The 27,349-nt window shown below is 36.4% G+C and overlaps 1 protein-coding gene across 14 annotated transcripts in view; it reads right to left on the bottom strand.

Annotated features, from left to right (window-relative positions):
* The window catches only part of HDAC9 (histone deacetylase 9), a gene marked incomplete at its 3' end in the record, with an annotated part of 511,771 nt that overhangs the window by 397,235 nt on the left and 87,187 nt on the right, over positions 1–27,349 (bottom strand). For 3 of the 14 annotated variants that reach the window (XM_080701494.1, XM_080701500.1, XM_080701496.1), the window contains exons 2-5: positions 13,314–13,555; positions 7,392–7,542; positions 6,274–6,400; positions 3,640–3,761 (exon numbers count right to left, since the gene is read on the bottom strand). In XM_080701494.1, coding sequence (XP_080557620.1) covers positions 3,640–3,761; positions 6,274–6,400; positions 7,392–7,542; positions 13,314–13,555 — 642 coding nt within the window. Of the gene's footprint in view, positions 1–3,639; positions 3,762–6,273; positions 6,401–7,376; positions 7,543–13,313; positions 13,556–27,349 lie in introns of those variants that run through there. The other 11 variants (XM_080701502.1, XM_080701504.1, XM_080701499.1 and 8 more) reach the window with 9 other exon arrangements.

A 27,349-nucleotide genomic window follows, 5' to 3' on the forward strand; every position in this document is an offset into this window, starting at 1 on the left:
ACTACAGCAAAAATACTATTTTCAGCCAAAGCATAAAGTTCAGTAAAGTTCCACATTTCCCCACAACACATCCTTGTTTTATAGAACAAAAGGAATCACAGAGTGTGATTCTGCAAGGAAGTGCTATTTTTGAGTGTGGGCAAAACATAAAAATACGAAACAGCTATGCTATTTTCAAATTCAAAACTAATAATATAAAGCCTTTGATGTTTATTGTAGCAAAAGGTGCAAAAGACATTTAATTCCTACATTGAAAAGTAAACTAGGAATGGGCATGATTAGAGCTAACTATTAGTATTATTCTGATGTTTCCAAAATGCTCAGATTCTAGAAGCAACCATGATTCTCCTAAGGGGAAGGAAGTAAAGGTCCACTCTGCAAGACAAAGGTCATATTTCTGCAGGCAAATGAGACTTCTATAGTTGACTGTTCCTGGGCTGTCACTAGTGGGCGGGCTTCCTAAAAGGTCAAGAGAGGTTCTAAATTGTGCTCTGTGCTTAAGGGACACCCTTGGGGCTACCTTAATCAATTTAAGGTCATCAGGTCTTTTCTTACCCTTGGTTCCAGTTTTGTTTTTTAAATCTTGCTAAAATATAATTGGTGATTCAGTACTGATATTTATTTTAAAGAAATTTTAAAAATTGAGTACTATATGTCGATCAAAACATAGAATTCACTCATTCAATAAGTTATTTTATATCTACAATTGAGTTGAGTGAAATTCAACTAGACAGAGGTTGGTAATCTTCCTCCCACAGCGAAGCCGGTTTCTGTAATATCTCTCCTGGTATTTTTGCTGTATGTTCCATGACGCTACTCTAGATTCAATTTAATGTGAGATATGTAGCTTTAAATAAGAGTTACCTTAAACAGTTTCCCCAATCACCACCTATGTTTTATTACTGCAAATTTTATTGTTTACTTTTTTATAATGACTTTTGAGTCGCTGAAATCCAACAAATGCTTTAGTAAAAATTGTCTGGCAATATTTCAATACTCTTCTGTTCAGTGCAAATTTATGTCTAAATTTTCTCACAATAGAATTGGCAATACCCCAAATGGATTATATTTCTAAGAGTTGGACAAGTTCTGCCTATTTGTAATTAATGAAGGGTACCTCTAAGTGTTTTAGATAGCGTGTAGAAAACATCTGCATTTAATTATATCAGATTTTTCTTAGACAATGGGAATTGAATTAGGAATATTTTGAAACCCCTATAGAGATATTAAAGTATTAACGGCTGTTTGAGAACTTTATTGCTACAATGCTTGAAAATGTTTGGTTTTACAGATCAACAGCCTGACACTTCATAAATATCAGATTTTCAATATAAAAAGGAAGAAATTTGCAATACTGGGCAAACACAGAAAATATACTACTAGAAAAGGCCAGGGATTTTTCTATTATTATATATCACAAAAACAGGCACAGAAAATGTCTTACATATTTGCACAGATTTGAATAAGAGTGTAGAACATATATCCTGAGCAGAATTTTTCTTTGAATTTTGTCGTGGATTGAGAATTTCAATGAGAATAAATTAACAGCTTGTTATTCTTTCTTCACAGAGGAAAAACCCTAAGCTGTTCTCATGGAAACAGTGAAAGACAAAGTCTGGGTTTTTAGTACTTGTCTCTAAGTTTTGTAAAAGATAAGATTTTTTTTCCTAGATGCTTTCTGATCCCACATGCCATTTCTTTTCAAAGACAGCATCAGCTCTGTAGTCAGTTTTCAATCTCCCAGTGGCAAGAATATATTCAAAGGCTGTGTGCTCAGCAGGATAGAAGTCTTTCTATGAATGAAACTGTATCACTCATCAGTAACCTTCTGCCATAAGGGGACGCAGTATTTTCTTTCCTTTCAGTGACTGCTGTGGCTCCTGCATGCCAGCTACTGCCTGAGACCTGGGGCAATATTCACATAATCTCTATCAATAGTCCTACACACAGGCCACAAGTGAAACTAAATGCCAAGGCTGTAGATCAAAGTCCACGCATTCTAAATTTCATGTCCTTTATCGGTCAATTTTCATAAAGTATATCCCACAGAGTCTTACTCTGTTTTCTTCTTTTTATCCCAGAAAAGTTATTTATAAGAAAGGTAATATAATTTTTAGATAATGGTGTGAATTTCCAATGCAATACATAAAACTCATTCATGATTTTTTTCATAGGCTTTTATTACAGTGCTTTACCATTGCTATCATCTTCAAAATGCAAACAAAATTTAAGGCTATAAAATAAAAAGGAGCAGGTCACTTGGTGACACTTTATATCCTCTCCTAGTAGCTTGTATAATCTGAACTAGGTGGTGGGTAATAAATTCTTTCTTATATTTGACTTTATTTTTAAATCTTCATTATGCTACAGGTAAATTATACGACAGAAAATAGCTTCAGCATGTGTTTTTACAATCTATATCCAATTTAATTGCTCAAAATTGCTTGGAAAAATGAATATAATTATTTGAAATCATTATCACCCTGTAGATTTTATATATAAATACAGAGATCTGTACTTCTTCAAGTAGACCTGAGTAAAATATAATGGACTAAACTCTTGAATAAATGGACTATCATGAAAACATTTTCAGATTAGTTATGGATATACATTTTAAAAAATTATATAGGCTAAATGTATATAGTCTTTTGTACATATATATATAGTTAATGTTTAAGTATGTTCATAGGAGTGATAAAGAGCACATTATACATTGAATATGAGCATCTCAAAGTGCCAGAAAGGAGAAGATGGGAAAACCAACAGAGGCCTTAGTCTTACAAGGTTTCTTACTAATTCCTAATGAAAGGTTCATGATGTCAGTTCCCCTCAACAAATTTTACCATAACTCATGAGATTACTAGGTACAGAATCTCACTCTTAGTTCTATAATCTGGGAGACATTAGGCAAGTCACTTACTCAGAGGATAGCCTTAACCTCACCTATTGCAACACATAATTATATTTCAAGATTTTTTTTTTTTTTGCAGTATTGGGAATAGAACCCAGGGACATTCTACCTCCAAGCTACACCTCCAGCCTTGTTTTTTTTATTCTTTATTTTGAAACAGGGTCTCACTGAGTTGCAAAGAGCCTCATTAAGTAGCCGAGGCTGGTCACGAACCGCGATCCTCCTGTCTCAGCCTCCCGAATGCTGGGATTACAAGCATGCACCACCACGCCCGGTTTATAATTCAAGATTTTTAAGACACTGGTCAGGCAAAAAGTTTAGTATACCTGTTTTGTAGTGAATCGTTTAGGCCCAAAAGAAAAACAGACAAGGGAGGATATTAAAAGCCCTTACTAATGAAAAATATTTAAATTTTCTGAGGAATCAAATTTCTGTTTTCCTTCATTTTACCTTTTATTGCAAATAGAAACATCATTTGATTAAAATCTAAATAAAATAAACTTTTAGATTTATAGAGATACTTAGATTGGATAACAATCAACTGATGTAAAAAGTAGGTGTGTGTGCATGTGCACAGCTTTCTGAGCATGCTTATCTGTGCTTGGGGCGAGGCGGTAAGTGTATAATATCTATAATTCAAATGCTTAGATTTTCCACTAGAGGTGGGAGAAATAAAACTGTATGCATGGTATGGAAGAGCAAACAGGGTTCTTGTGAAACCAACTTACCAGTTTTTCGAAGAGGAAAATCATCCTTGGCATCTTGAGCTCCTGGTAACGTATACTTGTAGGATGGAGACGTTCCACTAAGGGGTGGAGAACTTTGATCCAGTGATGTGTGGTGGGCAGCCCTACAAAAGGCAAAGAAGGGTTCAGCACTGACGCTGAGGTTTTTACTGAGTGCTCGTCAGCAATAATCAGCTGCACATGCTACACACGTGCCTCAGCTGTGTTTATGTTCTTTCTTCTCAGTGTACACAAACCACAGCCTCATGTAACCAAGTTCACTGCAGCCGCATGTTATGGAATGACACAGGATTTCTAAGAATGCTCACCGTAGCTTTGGTCATACAGTCACACAGAAAAGTTCACCTCACTAAAATAGGGAATTTACCAAAAGTCTAAGCCTTCGATAATCTTAGATTATTATGTGTCATTCCTTGAGAGCCATAATAGCCAATATATATAATCTGGATCTGTTTTAGATGACAACATAGAACCACCAAGGTGAAAGTAAATGTATAAAACTCCATCTTTAAAAAATGCTTGATAGCAGCCAGGCATGGTGGTACACACCAGTAGTCCCAGTACTTGGGAGACTGAGACAGGAAGATGACAGGTTCAAGGCCAGCCTCACAAACTTAGTGAGACCCTCAGCAACTTAGTGAGACCCTGCTTCAAAATAAAAAGGGCTCGGGGTCCCAGCATCCCCCCACCCCTCACTTGCTTGATAATATCCAAGTATCAGGAAAAACCATAGTATGCCAACAGTGTCAGGTCTACTGGCTTCATAGCAGTTCCAAAAGTGTGCAATAGAGATCACATTTTTCAATATAAAACTAATTTTAAAAAACAATCTTCTGTTCCTAGGTGACTGTACTGAAGAAGATGCAATTGTGCTACCAGAGAATAGTTTGTAAGACTGAGCACAGACTACTTGTGGGATAGAGACAAGCATTATTAAACGTTGTAAAAACAATGAGTACGACATAGTACTACCATCAAAATGATTATTCTACCAATATTATTTATTTGAATAGCACATCTGTAAGAACTGTTTTAGGGATATTTCATCTACCTATAACTGCAAAAATAGTACAACATTCAGGTTCATAAATGAATGATTTATGATTACCTGGAAGTGGACCCTACTGCAGTTCAACTGCATTTAACAAGAAGATTGCCAAATAATATGTGAGAGCCATCTTTAATATACTCAAGAGAATAGCTAAGGATTTTTCAGCTGCTCCTTATTTGCATGCAGTTGTTTCTCATTAAAAAATGGTATTATATTTTTAAAAATAGACCTGACTTATGAAAATATAGTAAGGGTCCTATGCAGGTACGTTTGTATCATTTTGAACCTTAATTTAATGTATGATTGCAATGTACCAATAAAAGTATATTCAAAAGTATGAATCAGTTACAAAATTATTAATGCCATATTAGGCAACAAAATTGTATTTCCTGAAAATACTTTGGGATTCTGACTAAACATTTGAAAATCTTCAGTGAGTAGGTTTTCAATTCAACTGATATGTATGATAGAGATTATATAAATCAGTAAAATACACAAAACATCCCAGAATATGCATGTTACTTTGTTTTGAGGGAATCAGAAAAGGGCAGATATCTTTATGATAAACTTATAAGTATAATAACCTTAAAAAACCTCTTGGAATGCTCTAAACTTCTACATAATAGAGCTTAAGTACTTATTTCTTATACTTGATAAACAAAAATTTTTTTTCATGCAAAATCCTATGGTCATTTAGTAAGCACATTTATGAGAGAAATAAAACCATTATCTCCTAGTCTATTATCCAAATATGTTTTGCCTTTAAGTTCTATGCTCTGATTTACCATATCCTTCTTAATTTATGAAAAGAAGAGTTGTGTATTACATAATGTTTCTTTGCTGGTTTGGGGAAATAGGGTTTCACAAAAACTGTAATACCACAGTCTATCGTATTGCCAGATTATGTGTCAGAAGCTAGACCATAATTTTACTGGGTAAGAAAAAAATGAGATGTAGTGGGCAGGAGTTAACTAGTCACTGAAGCTGTAGGTTTATTTGTTTAGCTACCTCCCTTCTTTCCCCTTCCTTTCCCTTTACTATCTTCCCTAGTTCCTTTTCTTTTTCTGACTCAAAAATCATCTGGATTTCTAAAAATAGCTCTCACTTCCATTTTATATTAAGCCAACTAAAATAAAATAAAATCACAATCTGCCAAGTCTTAAATCATGTATAGGTATCAGATGCCCCATCTTAGAATAGAAAAATGCAAAATACAAATTAATTTCTATGCCCCGCCTCATTTTTTTCAGTCATCCATTCAATGAAGAGCATACATATTTCTTTGCACTTAAGATGATAAATGCTAGCATTTATTAGGTGGATGCTGTTGTCTGTTATAGACTTTATCACATTATTTTATAGGACCTTCCCAGCAGTCCTAGAAGACAGGTACTATTATTATCCTCTTTTTATAGAAAAGGAAATAGATCCTTAGAGAATTCAAGGAACTTGCCCAGAGCCACACAGCTGAGAAAGGCAGGCCTAGGCTCTGTGCCCAGGTCAGCTAAATACAGAACCTGTGCTCTTTACCCCTGGGAGTGAAAACAGCCAAACACTGCACATACGTGTACCAGAGCTTGGGATGGCGGCTCACGGAATGGTTTTTTCCATTAGTTGGAGTGTCTTTCGTTGCAGATTTACTCAACAGGAATTCTTGAAGCTTCTGCTTTACTTCTGTGCTTGCAACAGCCCCTGAAATGCACACACACGGGAACAAATGTGGATCATGAGCTTTGTCCTCTCGTGCATAGAGAGTATTTAGCAAAGATTAAGAAGTAACATCACTGGTCAGAGCGCATGAAGTTTGCCTATTAAAAGAAGAAACTAGAGTCTAAACAGGCCTTGGAAAATGGCACAGCGGTGCTTTGTAGCTGTTACTTAATCTGCCAATTTTCAAAAGTCCTTCAATGAGTACTTTAATTGCTTTTGCAGAAAGGGGATTCCTGGAATTAATATTAATTTCTTGTTAAGCTTAAAAAACACTGTTAAGGAAAAAAAAAAAAAAACACTGTTTTAAAAAAATCAGGATTCTTGGGGGACCATCTCAGATCCCTTAAATACTTTGAAATGATCTTTCCTGAGTGTATAGTTGGAAAAACTTAACATTAAAAAAAAACCCTCTGAGCATTAAACAAATAAATATTGCTGACAATTTCAGTTCAAGACATCAGATTTTAAACCTTGCTACGACCTGAGTTTGAACTGACCTAATATGGGGAATTGTTTGGATCTGTCTCCCTCTTGTGGATGGTCCTTTTGCAAATGTTCTGCCTTAAATCCTCCCAAAGTCTGTGTGCAGAAATTATATGGAGGCAAGATGCAGATTACAGAGAAATTATTACTTGAGCAGGAAGAACTAAGGCGCAGTGAGGAGATGGGGACATAACCTTACTATTACACAGGGTGGCTCATGATAGACTGTGTTAGTATGACACCATTCGTAAGGTACAAAAGAATAATGCCAACCATCTCTGCCAGTGCTGTGTTTGTTTCTGACCGTGTTCTGCACAGAGTGAAGAGAGCTGAAGCTTGAGTGCTGGGATTTTACACTGAAGTCTTTAATGTATTTTTTTAAATTAAACACAGACAGTTTTGACAAGTTTAATTCCAGTCTTTATTAGGCCTCTGTCTGCATGACAAAGGTGAGGGGAGAGAGCCCATCTTTTACCCTGGTGCCTCTTACTTTCTCGTCCTCTATCTTTGCCTCTGAGAGGAGGAAGCTGCTGTTCTCTGCGATGCCTCTCTACTTCCTGTTCTTGCCTCTGTTGCTCCAGTTTCTGCTCCTTTTCTAGGAGTTCTTGCTGCTGTTTTATGGCTAGGAGTTCCTGTTGCAACTTGCGAGAAGAGAAAGACATGAGAGTGTGCAATTTCTTTAAGCTTCATTGTCATTACTGACCCAAATTGAAATGTTGTGAGCTCTTGGAACTTGTTTGTATTTAGCTTAGATTTTTACCCACTCTTTTTGTAAATGATTGAAACCTGAAGACAAGTAATTAATGTCATGATGGTCTATTCACTGGTGAGCAAATTTTAGGATAACTCTGTTCTCTGTGCCTCCCTATCAAAAATAATGACCAAATCTACTAGAGTCTTAGTTTCTGTTGATAAATCTTTAGTTCTCTTAGAAACTTTCCTTTGCACATACAAAGTGTATGAATAGGCAAAGACAGAGACTGCCTAGAAGTCTTTTTGCCAAACTTTTCACATTATAAATAAATAACTTAAATCTTCAATTCTAATTCTGAGAAATGGCATATGAATAATTAAAGTGAATAGAATGGTGATGGTGAAATATGAGTTAATTTTGGAGAAGTGTACCTGAACTAGAACAAATACAAAAATTTCAATGCCTTATAGAAAAGGTTCTCAATAAACTAAGACAATCTACACATCTGTAATAAGTTCTCTTTTCACAATTGCTGAAGTCTTTCATCTTTCAGCTAGCCCATAAAAACCTTTAGAGAAACTGGTCAAAATGAAATCACTTCTAAAAAACTACAGTTAAATGCACTATTGTTTAGCTTTCTGAATCCCTTGAATTCATTTTTAAAGGATGAATCATATGAATATGAAACATTCTTAATAGTAATCTTGAGACATCAGTTTCCTTTCAGGATGAGAAACTTGTATCTATGAAGATTAGTAAATGTGCCTGCTGAGGAATAACTGAAGACTTTGAGCTCTACTTAGCCTCTGACATTACTGTATATGAGATGTGGAAAGATCACTACACTATTCAGAACCTTGGTTCCTCATAAGTAAGAAGATAATTACCCTCACATGTCATATTTATAATGCATATAAAATTTAGTTTCATGTTTAATCCATCTAATTTTAGCCATTATTATCCTTTGTAACTATCAACACTAATGAAAATAAAATTCGTTTTATATTAGATAGGCACCTAAACCTCTGAATTTTATACCCAAAAGTTACAGAACAAAAATAAAAAGCTATACGAATGGCATGAGGGTCACTCTATGGCAACAGGAATGCTGCCTTGCTTGTCAACCAGAACCACCTTCCCTCCCAAAGGATGTGGTTCTGATTATTGTCATATGAAATATTTAGCATTTTGGCTTTGATACATCGGTCCCTGGATGGATGTATTTAAATGTTCCATTGTCGCTTAACTCTGCTTACAACATTTTAATGTTAATTTTATATAGATATTAGGAGTGGTCCAATTGATTCAGTGCTTCATCCAAAGTCCTATGGCAACTGAGCTTTAATCTTTCTTAGAAATCTAGAAAAAGCACACAATTGAATTGCCATAGCTACCATTCATTACAGAGATTGTAGGAACGAGGTTTTAAAAAATAGAATGATATCATGCTTGACCCCTGTTTCCAGATGTTCTGGCCCATGAACAAGGCAGGCTGATTTAAAAGTTTTGAGGGCAAGCCAGGTGTGGTGGTGCATGCTTGTAATCCCAGTACTTGAGAGGCTGAGATAGGAGGATCCCCAGTTCATGGACAGCCTTAGCTACTTAGTGTGGCCCTCCACAACTTAGTGAGACCTTGTTTCAAAATAAAGAATAAAAAATAGGGCTTGGGGTGGAGCTCAGAGATAGAATGCCTCAGGGTTCTAACACCAGTACCGGAAAAAAAAAAATAATAATAGAAGTTTTGGGGGAAGACAAGACAGGACAATCTTGGAGCAACTCCTTAGTGGCTGATTGGCCTTGGAAAATTAAAGTATCTCTCTTTACCTCAGTTTACTAGGTGGAAAAAATGGGGCAAGAGAAATCTAATTCAATGAATCAGATTATTACAGAAGCAAAAAGAATCCAAAAGCAAATATATTTAAAACATCAGGTACTATATCTACTTTAAAGTGTTGATACGTATTTTTAGCCTTACCTATAAAATAACAACACAAAATTTTAAAAATGTGAAAAAGTAAACAATATCCCATGTGTGTGTGTTTATGTGTGTGTGTGTGCTCATGCACCAGCTGGGAATTGATCCTGGGATTCTACCTTTGAGCTACACCCCAGTTCTATTTTTATTTTTATTTATTTATTTTTTTTGTGTGGTACTGGGGGTGGCACCCAGAGGCTTTCTACCTCCGGGCTATACTCCCAGACCTATTTTTGGAAACAGGGTCTCACTTAGTTACTGAGAGCCTCACTCAGTAGCTGAGGCTGGCTTCGAACTTGTGTGATCCTCCTGTCTCAGCCTCCCAAGTGCAAGCGTGCGCCACTACGCCCAGATATTCTCTAACCTGTTATCCTCCTGTCTCTGCCTACCAAGCACTGGGATTACAGATGTCCACCACCACTATGTCCGGCATAACATTCTTTTTTTTTTTTTTTGGGGGGGGGTCTTGGGACAGGACCCAGGGGCATTCAACCTCCGAGCTACAACCTCTGCCCTATTTTTTATTCTTTATTTTGAAACAGGATCTCACTGAGTTAAGGAGGGCCTCACTAAGTAACTGAGGCTGGCCACAAACAAGCGATCCGATTCTCAGGTCTCAAGCCTCCTGAATGCTGAGATTATAAGCCAGTGCCACCACACCCAGCTATAACATTCTAATCTTAAAAAAATTTTAGATGGTTTTGTGCTTCTGAGAATATAACTTACTACTTTGGAAAGTCATTATTACTTTTGAAATCTTTTTTTTTTTTTTTGGCTTGAAACAAGGTCTTGCTAAGTTACTGAGGCTGGCTTTAAATCTGAAATCTTCCTGTCTCAATCTCTCAAGTATGAGGATTAGGGGTGTGAGCCACCATGGCTGGCTTTGAAAATCATTTTAAAAGCTAAATTTTCCTTTTAGCTATCTCATAATCCTCATTCTTTCAAGAGCTTCTTTTCCAACAATAACCAGATGTCAATAAGCCTACTGTATCATTTTGTTTGTTCCACAGAAACAATTATCAACGTTTTACTACCAGCTTCTGCATGAAGTCAAATGATAAATTACTTCTAAAATATTTATACTAATCTTATGGCTACAGAAGGCACCAAATAAATGAGAAAAATAAATCTAAAGGCAAGCAACTAATAATGTGACTAACTTATCAGCATTACCCTATATTTAGGGAAACATGATTCATATAGCAGTATATGACTGCATAGTTCCTTAGAATTTTTTTTTTTTTTTTTGGCGATACTGGGGACGAAACATGGGGGGAGGGTGTCATTCTACCTCTGAGCTATACCCCCAGCCCTATTTTTTATTCTTTATTTGGAAACAGGTTCTCACTGCATTGCAAAGGGCCTCACTAAGTAGCTGAGGCTGTCTGGGAACCAAGATCCTCCTGTCTCAGCCTCTCAAATGTCCTTAGATCTGAAAGTGGAGTGAAGAACACAGATTTACTCAGGCATCACCACAATCCTTACATGCCTGGAAGGATCAAATAAAGATATCAATGTCCCCACTATGGTTTAAAAGGTCAAATTAAAATCATGTTTCAGCATTTACTCAAAGTAAGTCTATAAACAAAATGAAGTTTATTTATACTTCAGAATACAGCCATGAGCTCTAAGGAACCCAAGATAAAATCCTCACTTTATTTTTAAGGCATAGTCTAGATGAATAATCTGTAAAAAGTCCTTTTAATGAAGTTTACTAGTAAAAGGAAAATATGTGTATTTAGCTTTTATTGTTGGTGGTACTGGGCATGGAACCCTGGGTTGCTGTCTCATGGGCTACATTCCCAACCTCTTTTTATCTTATTTTGAAAGAGGATCTTGCTAAATTCCTGAGGCTGGCATTGAATTTGCAATCCTCCTGTATCAGCCTGCCAAGTACTGAAATTACAGGTGTGCCACTACACCCAGAAAAAATTAAATTTTATGTTAAGCCAAGTACTGAAAATCACTTTCTTTAAAAAAAAAAAAAAAGATAAGATAATATAACATTCTTAGACATTTTAATATTAATGTGGTAAAATTATATAGTACTAGCAAATATTATCTATATTATCTATATTAAACTAAGTACCTAGAATATAGTCTAATACAATACAATATTATACCAGAGGTAGAAGGGTTCCATCCCCAGTATCACAAAAAAGAAGAAATAAATATATAGATATCTAAATTAATCTAATAATAAAATAGAACATCACAAAATAATTCTGGGATGTGATATTGAAATATTCCTCGTGGAATAATTTAACAACTTGAGTCTCAAATTGTTATCTACTCTCAAAATCCTTTCAGTAAATTTTTATCTAGTCTATAAAACACTGAAATATGTTCACCAGTTTTTTCATATAAAACTCCCTTGAGAAGCTGGGGTGTAGCTCAGTGATCAAGTATGTGCCCAGCATGTGCAGGGCTCTGGGTTTGATCCATAGCACCATAAAACAAACAAACTAAAGAGAAGAAGGTCATATAAGATGACTAATTTATCTTCTCTGGCAAATAGTATACACAAGTTCCTTGGAATATAAAGTGGGCCTTTCGCGGCTCTTCTTGGTGGTGACTAGATAGGAGAGCATCTCAATGAGAGGGGGGACTTACTATTTCCTGATAGTGATTCTAAGCCAAGAGAGTAGAGAGCGGTAGAGAGCTCTGAGAAAGGAGGCAGGCTTTTTGCAGGTACTTACTTACCCAGGTACAAGTAAAATCACAACTGCTGATCTCACTTAACATAATGCTTTCCAGCCCTTTCCATCTTCTTACGAATGACATGATTTTGTTCTTCTTCATAGCTGAATAGAATTCCATTGTGTGTATTTCCCATAATTTTGTAAACCATTCATCTGTTGGTGGGGGCCTAGGTTGTTTCCAAATTTTGGCTATTACAAATTGTGCTGCTATGAACATAGGTATGCATATGTTGCTGTAGTTCTCTGTTTTCAACCCCTTTGGAAAAATACCCAGGAGTGGTAAAGCTGGATCGTATGGTGGATCTATTCCCAGTTTTCTAAGGAATCTCCACACAGATCTCCATAGTGGCTGAACTAGTTTGCACTCCCACCAACAATGTAAAAGAGTTCCTCTTTCCCCACATCCTCGCCAGCATTTGTTGTTGTTTGATTTCTTTATGCTTGCCAATCTGACTGGGGTGAGATGGAATCTCAGTGTAGTTTTGATTTGCATCTCCCTGATGGCTAATAATGAAGAACATCTTCTCATGAATCTATTGGCCATTTGTATCTCTTCTTTTGTTAAGTGAGATCACCCAAACACAGAAAGAGAAGGGACATATGTTTCCTCTAATATGCCCAAACGAGTGAGTATTGGGGATACCAGAGGGACTCCAGATAATGGAAGGGAAATCTCAGCAAAGTTTGAATGGAAAACTTAGAGAGGAAGGAGGCTGAACTTGATTGATGAGCGGCTATTTCCAAATAGGTGTAAAAGTACGAATATAGCAAGGTTAGCCTGGGTATTAAGTATCAGGAGTGGGGAAGGGAAACGAGGGGGGGAGAGGGCATCAAATACAGATTAAATGTATAACATTTACTTTCAATTAAAAAAATTTTTTTTAATTAAAAAAAATCACAACTGCTTTCAAGTCAAGCCACACATCCATGTCTTAATTGCAAGACAACTCCCCCTCAGATCACGCATGGGCACTTTTCATGCCCAAGTCGTGGCGCCGACACCCTGACTAAGAAGGTCAGAGACAAAGATACATCTGCTACCTTGATGTGCTCCTGAAGCTGAGCTTGGTGCTGCCGAGTCAGGTTCTCATGCTGTTTCTGAAACTCCGCGATGAGGAGCTGCTTCTGGATTTGTTGCTGCTGCTGGATGAGAAGTAACTCTTGCTGCAGCTGCTTCTCGCGGACGACAGGGTCCACCACAGGCATCATCATCCTGAGATCTGTCCTTAGGTCTAGAGGTGAGATGGGCTCCAGGCCCACAGGAACTTCAGACTTCACATCCACTGCAGAGCCGGCAAAAAAGAAGAGGTGGGGAGAGTTGCGGATCAGCACAAATCGAATTAGAAACAAAGGAAAAATAAATGAAACTATATAGGGCAATTCTGTCAATGATTCTTGTCATTCCTTCACAATGAGAGAGGGAACATACTGGGGATTGAACCCAGTGACATTTTGCCTCTGAGCCATATCCCCAGCCCTATCTTATTTTATTTATTTTATTTTTTGCAGTACTGAGGATGAAACCCAGGGACATTCAACCTCCGAGCTACACAACCAGCCCTACTTTTTATTCTTTATTTTGAAACAGGGTCTCACTGAGTTGCAAAGGGGCCTCACTAAGTAGTACGTGAGGCTATCCTCGAACTGCGATCCTCCTATCTCAGCCTCCCAAATGCTGGGATTACAAACGTGCACCACCACGCCCGGCTTATTTTTTATTCTTGAAACTAGGTATCACTAAGTTGCTGAGGCTGGCCACAAACCTGTAATCCTCCTGCCTCAGCCTCCCAAGTACTAGGATTATAACATATACCACTATGTTGGGCTATACCTCAGTTTTGAAAAATGGGCCATATGTTAATTATTCACCCTGCAATTTGTACTCTACCATAATTCTATATTTCCCTTTGTCAAAGAAATGGATCCTATTATTCACTGATATCAATGTCATTCATAAAGTTTTTTGACTGAATTACTTACAAAAATTAAATTGACTTAATGCCCAAAACTGTGAAAACATTAAGGAATAAAGATGTCACATAAGAAAAAACTTGAGCCGGGCGTGGTGGCGCACGCTTGTAATCCCCGCGCTTGTGAGGCGAGACAGGAGGATCGTGCAGGTTCGAAGCCAGCCTCGCTGGCTTAAGAGACCCTGTTTCCAAATAAAAATATAAAAATAGGTCTGGGAGTGTAGCCTGGAGATAGAAGGGTTTCCAGGAACCCCAGTACCACAAAGAAAGAAAGAAAGAAAGGGAGAAAGAAAGAAAGAAAGAAAGAAAGAAAGAACGAACTTGTACCACAACTAAATATGTGTGTGTATGTCTGTGTGTGTATCTTTTCTTTTTTTGTAATTATAACCAGAAATATATAGTCTATCTTAAAAAGTGAAGCTTGTACTGTAATGTATTTGCAAGGCTTTGAGACCTAGTAAGGAAAAAAATAGATATCTGTATGAAAAACATTAAAATTGTAATGTACCATAACAATGGTGCCAAATTGGAACACCAAGGGGTAAAAGTAGCCATGTGTCTAAGTGTTGGTTTTTAAGGAGTAATTGTCTGAATCTCAGAAACCTTATTGTCAGAATAAGCAAGGCAGAAAAAATATGAGGAAAATAAAAATAATATTTAATCAAAGCATTGACGAAAAGTTTCATGATCTGAGAATAGCTATGGAAAATAATATTTAAATTTATAAAAATTAAATTATATAAAGCAAATAAGTTGCTTAGCACAACTTCTAATAGATAAGAAGGCTGTTTCCTAAAGAAATGGGTAAAGCAGGAACTCTCACAAGGCGGGATAGAGATCTAGATATATTGATTGTTTATGGATTGTATCCATTCTGATAGGTCTGGTTGTCAAATATTTGGAATTTGAGCCTAACCCACAGGAATTAGAAAAGATGTTTTAAAAAGTGAAACACATTAAGTTAAAGACAATGGGGATTTGGGAATGGGAACTGGATCAAATGGCTCTTCAAAAAAAGTAAGCCACTACTGAATCCAACTATTTATTGGTAGAAAAAATTTATACCCAGTGGTTTTAATCAAGAGATTATTCAAAACATGTAAACAGCCAGGCGTGGTGGCGCAGGTTTGTAATCCCCACGCTTGGGAGGCTGAGACAGGAGGTTCGCACGGGTTTGAAGCTAGCCTCAGCTACTTAGTGAGGCTTTCAGCAACTTAGTGAGACTCTGTTTCCAAATAAAATATAAAAAAAGGTCTGGGAGTATAGCCCGGAGGTAGAAAGCCTCTGGGTTCCACCCCAGTACCACCAAAATAAATAAATAAATAAATAAATAAATAAATAAACAAACACACTGTGAACTAAACAAAAGTTTCTGGTAAGCCAAATTTGATATGCAGGATGCCAGTTTTCAACGCAGGCCCCCAAATCTAAATGCCTGTGTCTACGTGCATAGCCCTGAGGGTACTATTCATTTTTCCAGAACTCAGTGTCATTCAAAGTACTTATAACATATAGTATATTTCTCAGTAAAGCTTTTCTTTTGCTTTATTATATAAAATAAAGATTTTCTATAGATTAAAATAAATAATATAGAATGGCTAACAAGAAAAATATTAGGAGAAAATATGAAAATAAAATGGTATACGCTTGAATAATATTAGAAGATAAAAACACTAAAACATCTACAAAAAAGGAAAACATACAATTTAGCAACTAAAAATCACCTTTACTAGTAAATAAATACAATTTATAAATAAAAATAAAGCTTGAATGTCTACTAAATATCATATATGAGTCATGTACACACATGTCAGTGCATATAAAGCTCAGTTGTATATGTAAGCATATGGCCAAATGCCAAATGGTATAAAACTTGTCCCAAGTCAATTTGATGATTTGTATAAAGAGATGTTAAATATTTCTACAATTTGATCCAGAATTGCCAATTATAGAAATATATTCAACAGAGTTTATACTTATATAGAAAAAACAGTTCAGTGTCATATTCTTTACTGTCTTGTTGTTTATTATGACTGACACCACAGCTGGGCATGGTGGCGCACACTTGTAATCCCAGTACTTGGGAGACTGAGACAGGAGATTCACAGGTTCCTGGTCAGTCTCAGCACCATAGTGAGGCCTTCTGCAACTTAGACCCTGTTTCAAAATAAAAAATAAAATGGGGCTGAATGTGCAAGTCAGAGATAGAATACCCCTGGTCCCATCCCCAGTACCAAAAAAAATAAGAAGAAGGAGGAGGAGGAGGAGGAGGAGGAGGAGGAGGAGGAGGAGGAGGAGAAGGAAGAGGAGGAGGAGGAGGAGAGGAGGAGGAGGAGGAGGAGGAGGAGGAGGAGGAGGAGGAGGAGGAGGAGAAAAATAAAGAATGAAACCATCAACTACAAGAAAATGACAGAGTTAAATATGTCACATTGGTTTGGTAGAAAAATATTCAATCAATCACTGAAATAATTTTTATGGGGATATTAAAAATGTTATTGTAACATTATATGAAAAAACAGTAAAGTATATGTAGACTACAAGTATTTAAACTACATAAATATAATTGATTTAGTCAAGATACACTTACTGAACCCCCTTTTTTGCGGTACTAGGGATTGAACCCAGAAGAATTCTACCTTCAAGTTACACCCCCAACCCTATTTTTTATTCTTTATTTGAATCAGGGTCTCACTAAGTAGCAGAGGGCCTCACTAAATAGCTGAGGCTGGCTGCAAACCTGCCTTCATCCTCTCTCAGTCTCCCAAGCACTGGGATTACAAGCATGCACCACGCCTGGCTCTACTGAACCCCTTAAAGTCCCACTTTCATTCTAGATTTAGAAGTTTAGTAGATAAGACCAAAAAAAAAAAAAAAACAAGACGTGAAGTCTTGCCCTCACTAACCATTTATTCTGTAAATTCTAATAGCAAGAGCAGAGAATGTTTGTAATTTCAATAGAAATGTGAATGATTCTCCCCCGTATTTTATCTTTCTCTATTTTTCAAAATTGCAAATAATGCTCTGACCACTCCTATAAACTACTTAAGATTTGCAGATTCCAAGTTGAAAACTACAAAGTGAATATTCCATTTAAGAGCTATTTTCAATGAGCTAAGAGAGCCTAACAAATTCTGTCTAGAGATGTTAAAATTTCAAATACTGCTGGGCGTGGTGGTACACGCTTGTAATCCCCGCGCTTGGGAGGCGGCGACAGGAGGATCAGGGTGGTTCGGAGCAAGCCTTGCTGGCTTAAGAAACCCTGTTTCCAAATTAAAAAATATAAAATAGGTCTGGGAGTATAGCCCAGCGGTAGAAGGGCTTCCAAGAACCCCAGTACTACGTAAAAATAAATAAATAAATAAGTAAATAAATAAGATTTCAAATACTAAGCACTAAATGCCTTTGCGTGTCATTTGAATTACAGTGTACATGTGCCTGTATATTGCTGTCATCCTTATGTTGCTAACACTGGTCATTTTCCAGAGTCATATATGTTGATCAGAAGTTCACACTGATCGTCTTGATGTAAAACTTCAATAAAAACAGGAAAATGACTTACTGATAATCTATAGTTTGAAAGACAATGTATCCTCAATATGATGTTTGTGAAAGAAAAAAAAATTTTTTTGACATGTTTGGAAGCAAAGGAGAATGCAGGCCTGGGAGATCTCTTAGTTGTAATGCCTGGGGTAGAATGTTCCATCAAGACTCCAGAGTAACATGAGATTCTGAGCATTAACTTAAGGAGTTGGCATGATTCCAACACAAAGCAATAGATGTTAATGATGTACTTCATTTTTACATTAAAAAGGCCAAACTATAGCCTTCAGTTTTTACATAGAAGTCCCAATAAACAAAGGTCCAAATTTAACTTTATAAAGAAAAAAAATGTAAAAATCCCAAGGACCCTAGGGTCTCTTCTTATTGACATTGCTATTATCCATAAACTACAAACATCAAACCCTTACTTTTTTTTTTTCAGAAGAAAAAAGATAAGGAAAAAAAATCCCACAACTCTCTGAAACCGTTATTGTAAACCTCAAAGGGTAATTTGACTTCTTAACCTGCTATCCCAACAGAAATGATTGTGTCTAACTGCTTGCCTTTGTTCAGAGACTAATCACTAAATTGTGAAAAATCACCCTCAACTTACAAAAACTGCTCTTGATTATAAATAATTGCCCAAGACTGCGAGAAAGCGGCAGGCAAGATCCCAGTCTTTCATCCAATTTATTCAGCAGCAATCCACATTCCATTTGTCTAGACTAAATATAGCAGCGTTTATACAAGAAATCAATAGTGCCTGCAGAGAGGAGAGCAAAGGCATGAATATTTCATCAAACTCTGAGAGAAATGGCAATCAGCAAGCTGATGGTTCTGTGTAGGTCATCTTTGGCCTGCTGGATTGGTTCCTGTAACTTGGACAATAGCTCATCTCTGCCTAATCATAATCATATCATAGCCAGGCCTTCTATCTTTAGCATTAATTGCATTGTGGGTGACAAAGGCTCATCGGATTCCAAAAGGGATGTTAGATTTTTCTTACATCTTTTGTGACAGGCTAATAAGCCTCCCAGGAGCAATGAGAGTAACACAATACAAGAGCTGAATTTCAACAAGTTACAGTCACTTCCACATCACAGGATGTGAAAGAAAGGGCACTGTCCGTAGCTACTTTGTCATCAGAACTAGAAATGCCAATTTATAAGGAAGAATTAACCACTGTTTTAACTATGGGTAAATGGAATCATCTTGGTTCACAACATTTCTTGCTTGGAAACATCAAAATTCCTCATGAATGATACATAATTTAGAAGGAAGGCAATGACAAAAAAAATACTAGTTTTAGCTTTAGTTATAAATAAATCATGCTTTTCTTAATAGATCTCAACACCTCATGACACACATAAAAAGGGACCATGACATAATTTTTAGCTTTATTTATACTTGCCCTGCTTTCTGCAATTCCAAACACACGCAAACATGTATACATCATACTATTTCATATTCTTATTATATAGCAAATACCCAGTCAAAACATTTCCACCTGTATATCAACTAGTCTTAATTATAGATTTACAAAGTTTTGTTAGTTCTTTCTTTACAGAACCTTTCTTTTTCATTCTTCCATTTACTGTTTAAATTTTTAGAAACAGGTTTTAGTTTTTAATGGATGTGTAAATAACAAAGCCCTCACTCCAAAAGCAAAAAAAAATGTCTCATATCATTTAAATGCTTACAGTAATTATATTTATTTCGGCAACATATATACATGTTCGATATAATTAAATTCCTGTGAGAAATATATTTTTTGGGGGGTATAAAGATGGAACCCAGGGGTGTTCAACCTCCTAGCTATACCCCCTGCCCTATTTTTTATTCTTTATTTTGAAACAGGGTCTCACTAAGTTGTGGAGGGCCTCACTAAGTAGCCAAGGCTGTCTGCGGACCATGATTCTCCAGTCTCAGCCTTCCGAATGCTAGGTGTGCATCACCATGCCCCGCTGAAATACATTTTTTAAAAATAGCACAGCCATAAAAAATTTATTCTAAGTCTAAGGACAACCTAGCAGTCATAGAGTGTCTTTTACTCCTTCTCTTTGGACATTGTTATTCATAGAACAGGTAAGCAGAGAGAAATGTCATATGTCGAGTATCAAAGACATGTACGGGGAAGAAAAGGATGGAACTCAGAAAGAAAGAGTAGTGTGCATGTGTGTTCTCATTATTCTATATCTGAGTATGATATATGATTACAATGCACCAATTAAAAGTATATAAAATTAAATAATATTTATAATAAATAATTTTAATAAATTAAAAATAAATAAAAATTTTAAAGACAAACAGGACTCTGATTGCTACTTGGTTATCTGGTTCCCAAACAAGAAGTCACCCATTTTAAGAATGGTTTAAGTGAACAATTTATAAACCCTAGGAATAGAACTATTTTAAGAATAAACTATCTTGCCAGGCGTGGTGGTACCCACTTGTAATCCCGGCATTGGGAAGGCTGAGACCTGAGGATCGCCATTCACAGACAGCCTCAGCTACTTAGTGAGGCCCTGTTTCAAAAAAATAAAAAAAGACTAAAAAATAGGGCTGGGGGTATAGCCTGAGGTACAATGCCCCTGAGTTCCATCCCCAGTACCACACACACACAAAAAAGAATATACTATTTTGTCCAACAACTATCACCATTGCTGAATACTGTTGTACTGTTTAGGTGATTTCAAAGCAGCAGGGTTCAAAACAAAGGTTTGCACTCATGCAAAATTGGCTCAGTCTCACGACAAGTTGTGTGCGTGTGTGTGTGCGTGTGTGTGTGTGTGAATTTAATTTTTCTACTCAAAAACTGCTAAAAATTGAAACCATTTTTAATAATTTCAGTTATGACTCATAATTATAGAGTCCACAACTGAGGAGGTAGTGTCAATAATGCTGGGCAAGTCCAGTTTACATTTTAGTTCTTTCTCCCAGAAAATGGTTGCCCACACCACTGGCAAGTGGACACCAGGACTGGAATGTCTAGGACTGGGAAAACTAATGCTGCTCTTGTCATCTGGTCCTCTGTTTCCCACCCTGTCTTTCATGCACGGAACCTCTGGAGTTTAGACCTAATGACTGTCACCAGGAAGGGCTACCTGCTATGCCAATTTATTTTTTAATATAGTTCAATCAAGTATATAGCTAATATCACCAGTTCAAGGTCTCAAAAAGACTGTGAAATAGCTGCCTCAGATAAATTGAAGCAGGGCTTTCTCTAAGTTCAGCCATAATTATAGCTTAAATACATGACAAATTATACAGGAAACTCCTTATATAAAACTTCAACAGAAGTAGACATCTTGTATTGTTACCTTTTTAGTATTTCTGTTTCTTCGTTGAAAACTTGAAGACTTTAGGCTTTGTCATGTTAGTCTAGTCTGATTAAAAAAGAAACCACTAGGTACTGTGTCATCTAGCTTACTGGGTAGAGCCAGAGAGCTTATCAGGTGCTGTCTTGTCTCATTTATGTGTTTCTAGCAAATCTAAATTATTAAGGAATGATGACAGTGACACCCAATATCAATTAGGAGGTTATTGGTTTGAAGTCACTGCAAATCAAACTCTTCGTATTGCACATATGTACTGGTCATCTGGTCAGCTAACAATACCGTGGACACAAATATCACGCTCTAGAGGCTATTTATTCAACCAAAAGGGAGCCTCTGAGTTTAGTCCCTTCTAATATTAGACCTACCTAGTTGTGAGGAGTAAATGAGATTAAAATAAGTTTCTGTTATCTTCTTTCATAAGCAATAATTGACACCAGCTGTTTGAAAGAAGAAAGGCACAAAAAGGTTGTTTATGTGTCAGAAATAGAAAACATGGAATGAAAGACTAGAGAAAAAGAGTCTCTTCTTTTTCTAGTTGTCTGTGAGACTAATAAATTGGAAGAGTGAAAGTGGGGGGAATAGTAAGGGTAATAAATAGGAGAGAGTGCTTTGGTAGAATCCATAGGCTTTGTTTTGTAGACAAAATCAAGTCTCTTCCTTCATTTCCATTCAAATTAGTTTAAACCAGTTTGACATTTCCCTTTTCTACTACCACCTCCTACCTCTGCTGCCTTTTTTTTCCCTTTGTGTACTGGGGTTTAAACATAAAGGCATTCTATCTCCAAGCTATACCCCACCCCTTTTTAATTTGTGTTTATTTAACATTGCCTCCCTATGCTGCTAAGAGCCTAAGTTGTCAAGGTTGGCCTCAAACCTGCGATCCTCTTGTCTCAGCCTTCCAAATATTAGCATTACAGGCATGTGCTTTCATACCCAGTTTCTCCTACGCCTACCTTTTAACATGGGTTTGGATTTAAACAAATACAATTTTAAACAAATGTAATTTTGTGATTTTATTCTTTATATCCTGTTGGTTATGTCACAGTATAAGCTGATGAGGACAGGGCCATACCTGATGCCCGTTTTGTTTGTTTGTTTATGTTCCTCTAGTTGCTCACATCAGTAGGTGTACTGTAGCATCAGTTTTTACGTGCTACGCCATCAAATGAAGGTATTGTGATTATGCATAAAAGTATCTATATGGATAAATAGTATTTATTATGAGTAAGACTGATGATGGATAAAAGTATCTAAAATAAGATTGAAGTCAGTGTGTGTGTGTGTGTGTGTGTGTGAACATATTTGGTACTTGGGGTTGTACTCGGTGCATACTACCTTTGAGCTCTACCCCCAGCCCTTTTTATTTTTTATTTTGAGATCTGATCTTGCTAAATTGCTGCGGGTCTCACTAAGTGCTATGCCTGCCCTTGAACCTGGCTCAGCCTCCCGGGCATGTGCCACCAAACCCAGCAAAGTCATTGTTTTTATAGTATCATGATGTTGACATTCACTTCTTGACTCAGAAAATATAAAGACCTCTTAAATGCCCAAATGCTTTTTAGTCAAGACAACGACACAGAATCTCTGCCTTCAAGAAACTCAGATTTTGATGTAGAGACTGGCCCACAAACAGACGCAGAAAAGGAGCTGCCACCAAGGCAGGGATCTCACGTTCTCTAGGATGAGCTGTGATCATCTCTTCCACTTTGGGGGTTTGTTTCCTTTATGGTAAAAAATTCTCCAATCTAAATAAGATTCTAAATATGTGACCCACAGGAACAACCACTGCTGGAATCACCATTCGGAAGTCTCCTACCCCTTTCTTCAATACCTCTCCACTTAACAGTGCAGCCGGGAGAGAAACAGGGATGGACGTGAAATTGGACTCCTCTCTCTCCTATTTGCCTTCCATTTTCAATCACAGAAATGATCTTTGTTCCTATTACATATTTCTTAAAGTTATCAAGAGTTTGCCTGCCACTGCAGGCTTTACTAACGCAGTCTTCTATCGTTCTATCAAGTAACCTGTGGGATAGATATGGTTCTCCCATTCTCGGCCCCTCGGTCTCTCACAGGGTGGGCCTGTTCTCTGTTGTGAACTCCCTGCTTATTTCCAGCATTACCTCTACCAACAACTGTCTTTTCATTTGAGCTACACAAACCTTCTTTAGGTGCCTTAAACATGCCACGCTCTCCTGAATTTAGAGATTCTCCATGTGTGTTTTCTTCCTTTACTCAAAATGCTATTTTTCTAGACTGGCTCTTGCTCATTTTTCATATCTCAGCAAGAACATGATGGTATGGAGTATGGTTAATGTAGTATAGTTTTATGAGTCTTATTGAATGTTCTCATTCAAGTTTGTAATTCTTTTCATAACATTTGTTTGTCTACCTTCACCACTATTCTACATTGCATGAGGGGCTATGTTCTCAGAGCCTACTATAGCATAAAAACATAGTAATGTCTCAGGGCATATCTGGAATGAATGAATGAATGAATGAATGAAATCATTCATGAGAAATCTGAAACACATGTGCACATGCATATGTACACATTCACATACACACAATACCCAATTAGAAACCTAAAGTGAGGGCTGATATGTAGCTCAATGGTAGAGTGATTGACCAGCATGTGAAGGGCCCTGGGTTTAATTCTCAATACTACAAAATAAAAAAAATAAAGCAATTAAATATTGAGCCTTTGGACTGTTAGAGTTCCAGATAAATACTACTTTGCTGCTTCAATGATTGATATGCGAATAATATCCGTCATTCTAGGAACAGTGAATAAGTATTTGAAAATAATCTCAAAAGGTTCAACCAAAGTGTCATTTCCCATTTCCTAGACCTCAGTGTATCTCTAAAAACTCAATATGCTGACAGGTGACAATCATCAAAATAGGACCAGGAGAACACAGAAGACAGTAAAGCTCTCCCTTCATGCTGCTGGCCTAGACGGCCACAAAGACTGGCCACACCCCGAATTCTCTAAGCCATAGTGCCTAATTCATGAATGAATACTCCGTGTTATAGGATTAGAACATTAGACCCAACATGGCAAACTAAAGTAAAATTTTCATTTTTCAAATCTTTAACTTGAAATATGAAAAATAAATATAAAAGAATAATTCTTTTAGGTTTATTTAACCAAAATCCTTTTACCTAAAACAAACACCAGTTGATTATTTTTTTGTTTGAAAAAGATACTCAATGTAACTAAAGTCTTCTAGTTAAAATGTATAGTTTGGAAGTCACATTTATTTAAAATGTGGAAATTTAAGTTAATAAATTATAATCTCTACTATAAAAATGGAAAATGGTAAAAAAGTAAGAAGCTTCAATGTGCGACAATACTAACCAAATTTCACTTTACTAATGTAAAAATTCCCAAGCTTATTTTCTACTACTAATATTTATGATAGTATCATCATGTAGTAAAAATTAGTAAATTATTAAACTTTAAAAAGACAACTTTGTAAAAATTATTTAAATTGGTTAGTCTAAAAATATAATTCTCCCTCAAAGTGATTCTGTTTGAGTCATAAATATCTTTAGTTTCTTAAAGTGCACTAATACATGGCATAAATGAAAAGAAAATAAATGCTGAAGGCACTCTGGGCTTTGATTTACTATTCTCTTATTTCCCAGGAGTCTGTACAGGAAACAAAAATAACCACAAATGACTAAAATATCGTTAGGCCTTGAAATATCAACTTAAAGCAAGCTAACTTTTTAATCAAAGCCTATATTATTTTGATTTACTTAATTCAAACTCTCTCTTTGCAAATATGCCTTTGAATTAAGCAGTCATAACAAACCATAACACAAACATGAATTGCCAACTAATTTGTAATACACACTTACTTCTAAAGTATTTCAGTGTTTGCTACTTCTTTACTACTTGAGAACTGAGTAAAAGCTTCATTGAATTTCCTACACTTCAGAAACAGATTCAAGCAGATTTACTTGACATTAAAGGTAACAAGAGCTAAGAACCTTGTCTGTATTATTTTGTAATATGAGATAAAAAATTAATCTGATATAAAGCTACCTGCCAAAGAAATCTTTAGTAGATGACAAATTATAATGTTTTAAAGCAGAAAATAGAGCTATTAAACTCCGAGTTATTTATTCAGCCATGTAGGACAAGTCTCATTTGAGCACTAGAGAAAATAGACTTTTTTAACTATGATAAGGTGGGACAAACTGCCCCCTACCCTATCTTTTTCTTCAACTCATATTTTCTTCTAGGTTATAGGCAAGTACTAAATTACCGCTATTTCCAAATGGAGAACAAAACTTCACTCTCATGAAAGCCTAACAGAGGAAGAGGATTCTCTTAAAAGGTAATGTGTCACGTGGCATGTCATTTAATAAGCACTGGCTGACAGAGTGACTCTGAGCAGAAGCTCTGCCTAATAGCATTCCCATTGAACAAACTGCACGTGTATACTCAGCAAATAAACTTTTTCAGCCTGTTTGCTCTCCTCAATCAGGAACCTTCCTTTGTGGAAGTGTATAACTGTATGTTAGTTTGATAGAAAAAAAGTTTTATTGGTTCTCGTGTTTTGATAGCAAGATGTAATTATCTTGAACCAGTACAAAATAGTTAATATTTTTGAAGGCTTCGTTGATTAATATACAGGACAACAACGTATATCATTAATCCCATTTATACCTATCCTCTATCTTACCTCTGGTTCTTTTTTTTTTTGTAATAGATGTTGAACTCAGAGGCATTCTAACTTTGAGATAATCCACAGCCTTATTTTATTTTTGTTTTGAAAGGGTCTTGTTAGCTGCTGATTCTCGTCTCTTATTCTGGCATCCTCCTGTCTCAGCCTCCCAGGGGTACAAGTGTGAGCCATCACACCGGGCTCTGGCTCCACCAGATTCCTTCTGCAAATCTAAGCTCCATGAAACTCAGTTTGAAAATCACTATTCTAGGGGCATTATTTCTTTGTTTGGTATGTTAAAATAAAAACAAATGCATATTACATTGCTGCTCCTTCAAAGAACAATGCATTGTTATTTTATAAGAATTGGAATTGTGGGAATTTGAAATTTCTGAACTGAAAATAATAAACTTAAACATGCAACTCAGAGAAAACCTGAATGTTTTTAAAAATTCTAATGTTCCATAATTTAAAACTATCAGAGCCAATTGGATCAGCAGCTCTATTTATGTAATTGCCACACGGGGGCACCACTTTTGCTTGTAAATAGAAATATCTACTATCTTTTGTCAGGAAGTGTTCTGGATATATGAGTTTTAGAATCTCTTTCTTATGACTCAAGCATTATAATAAATGTGATTTCCCTGTATTGGTTCCAAAGTTGTCTTTCCAAACACAGGTAAGAACAAAGCATAATAGCTGAATAGTCAGAACAAAGAGTAGTAATCAGTTGGTTTGGAGAGTTGCGTTTATTATTTAAATGATGAAGCCAACACCAACACATTTATAATGTACCAGACACTGTTCTGAATGCTGCATAAAATAAGTGCTAATTGATTTGTTCTTCTTTAGAACATTTTGAGGTTGTTCTATCCAGGTAACCTGTGGGATAGATATGGTTCTCAACTGCAAGCCACTGAGGTAACAGGCACCAGGATATATGTCAGAAGTTAGAAAAAAGCTGGGCATGGTGGCGCAGGCTTGTCATCCCAGCATTCAGGAGGCTGAGACTGGAGGATCGCGGTTCGTGGACAGCCTCAGATACTTAGTGAGGCCCTCCGCAACTTAGTAAGACCCTGTTTCAAAATAAAGAATAAAAAATAGGGCAGGGGGTGTAGATTGGAGGTCAAATCCCTCTGGGTTCCATCTCCAGTACCCCCCCCCCCAAAAAAAGAAGTTAGAACATACACCACCCAGCTAGCTGCACAGTCAGAGATCTTAAGCACTCTATTCAGATTCTCCCTCAGTTCTACAAAACAGGCACTCAAAATTATTTACGCAACTTTGGAGTGTGCCTTGATTTATATGAAACTGAGACAGTTTTGTTAAGGTAATGTTACATATTTTTTATTTTTAGAGGTGAAGAAAAGCATTTACTTGTAATCACCAATATATTCTGTAGAGGAATGTGTAACTGAATACATTTCTACATATTTTGACACATTTGTGTATTTTCAGGTGAGCCTAAAGCATTTTCCTTAACACTTGTGTTTCAGGGTTCTTTTTTAAGAAACCCTTCTGTATTTAAGAGTTCCAAACTTAGGATGTCA

Source organism: Muscardinus avellanarius, assembly GCF_963383645.1.
Source record: "Muscardinus avellanarius genome assembly, chromosome: 9".
Lineage (NCBI taxonomy): Eukaryota > Metazoa > Chordata > Mammalia > Rodentia > Gliridae > Muscardinus > Muscardinus avellanarius.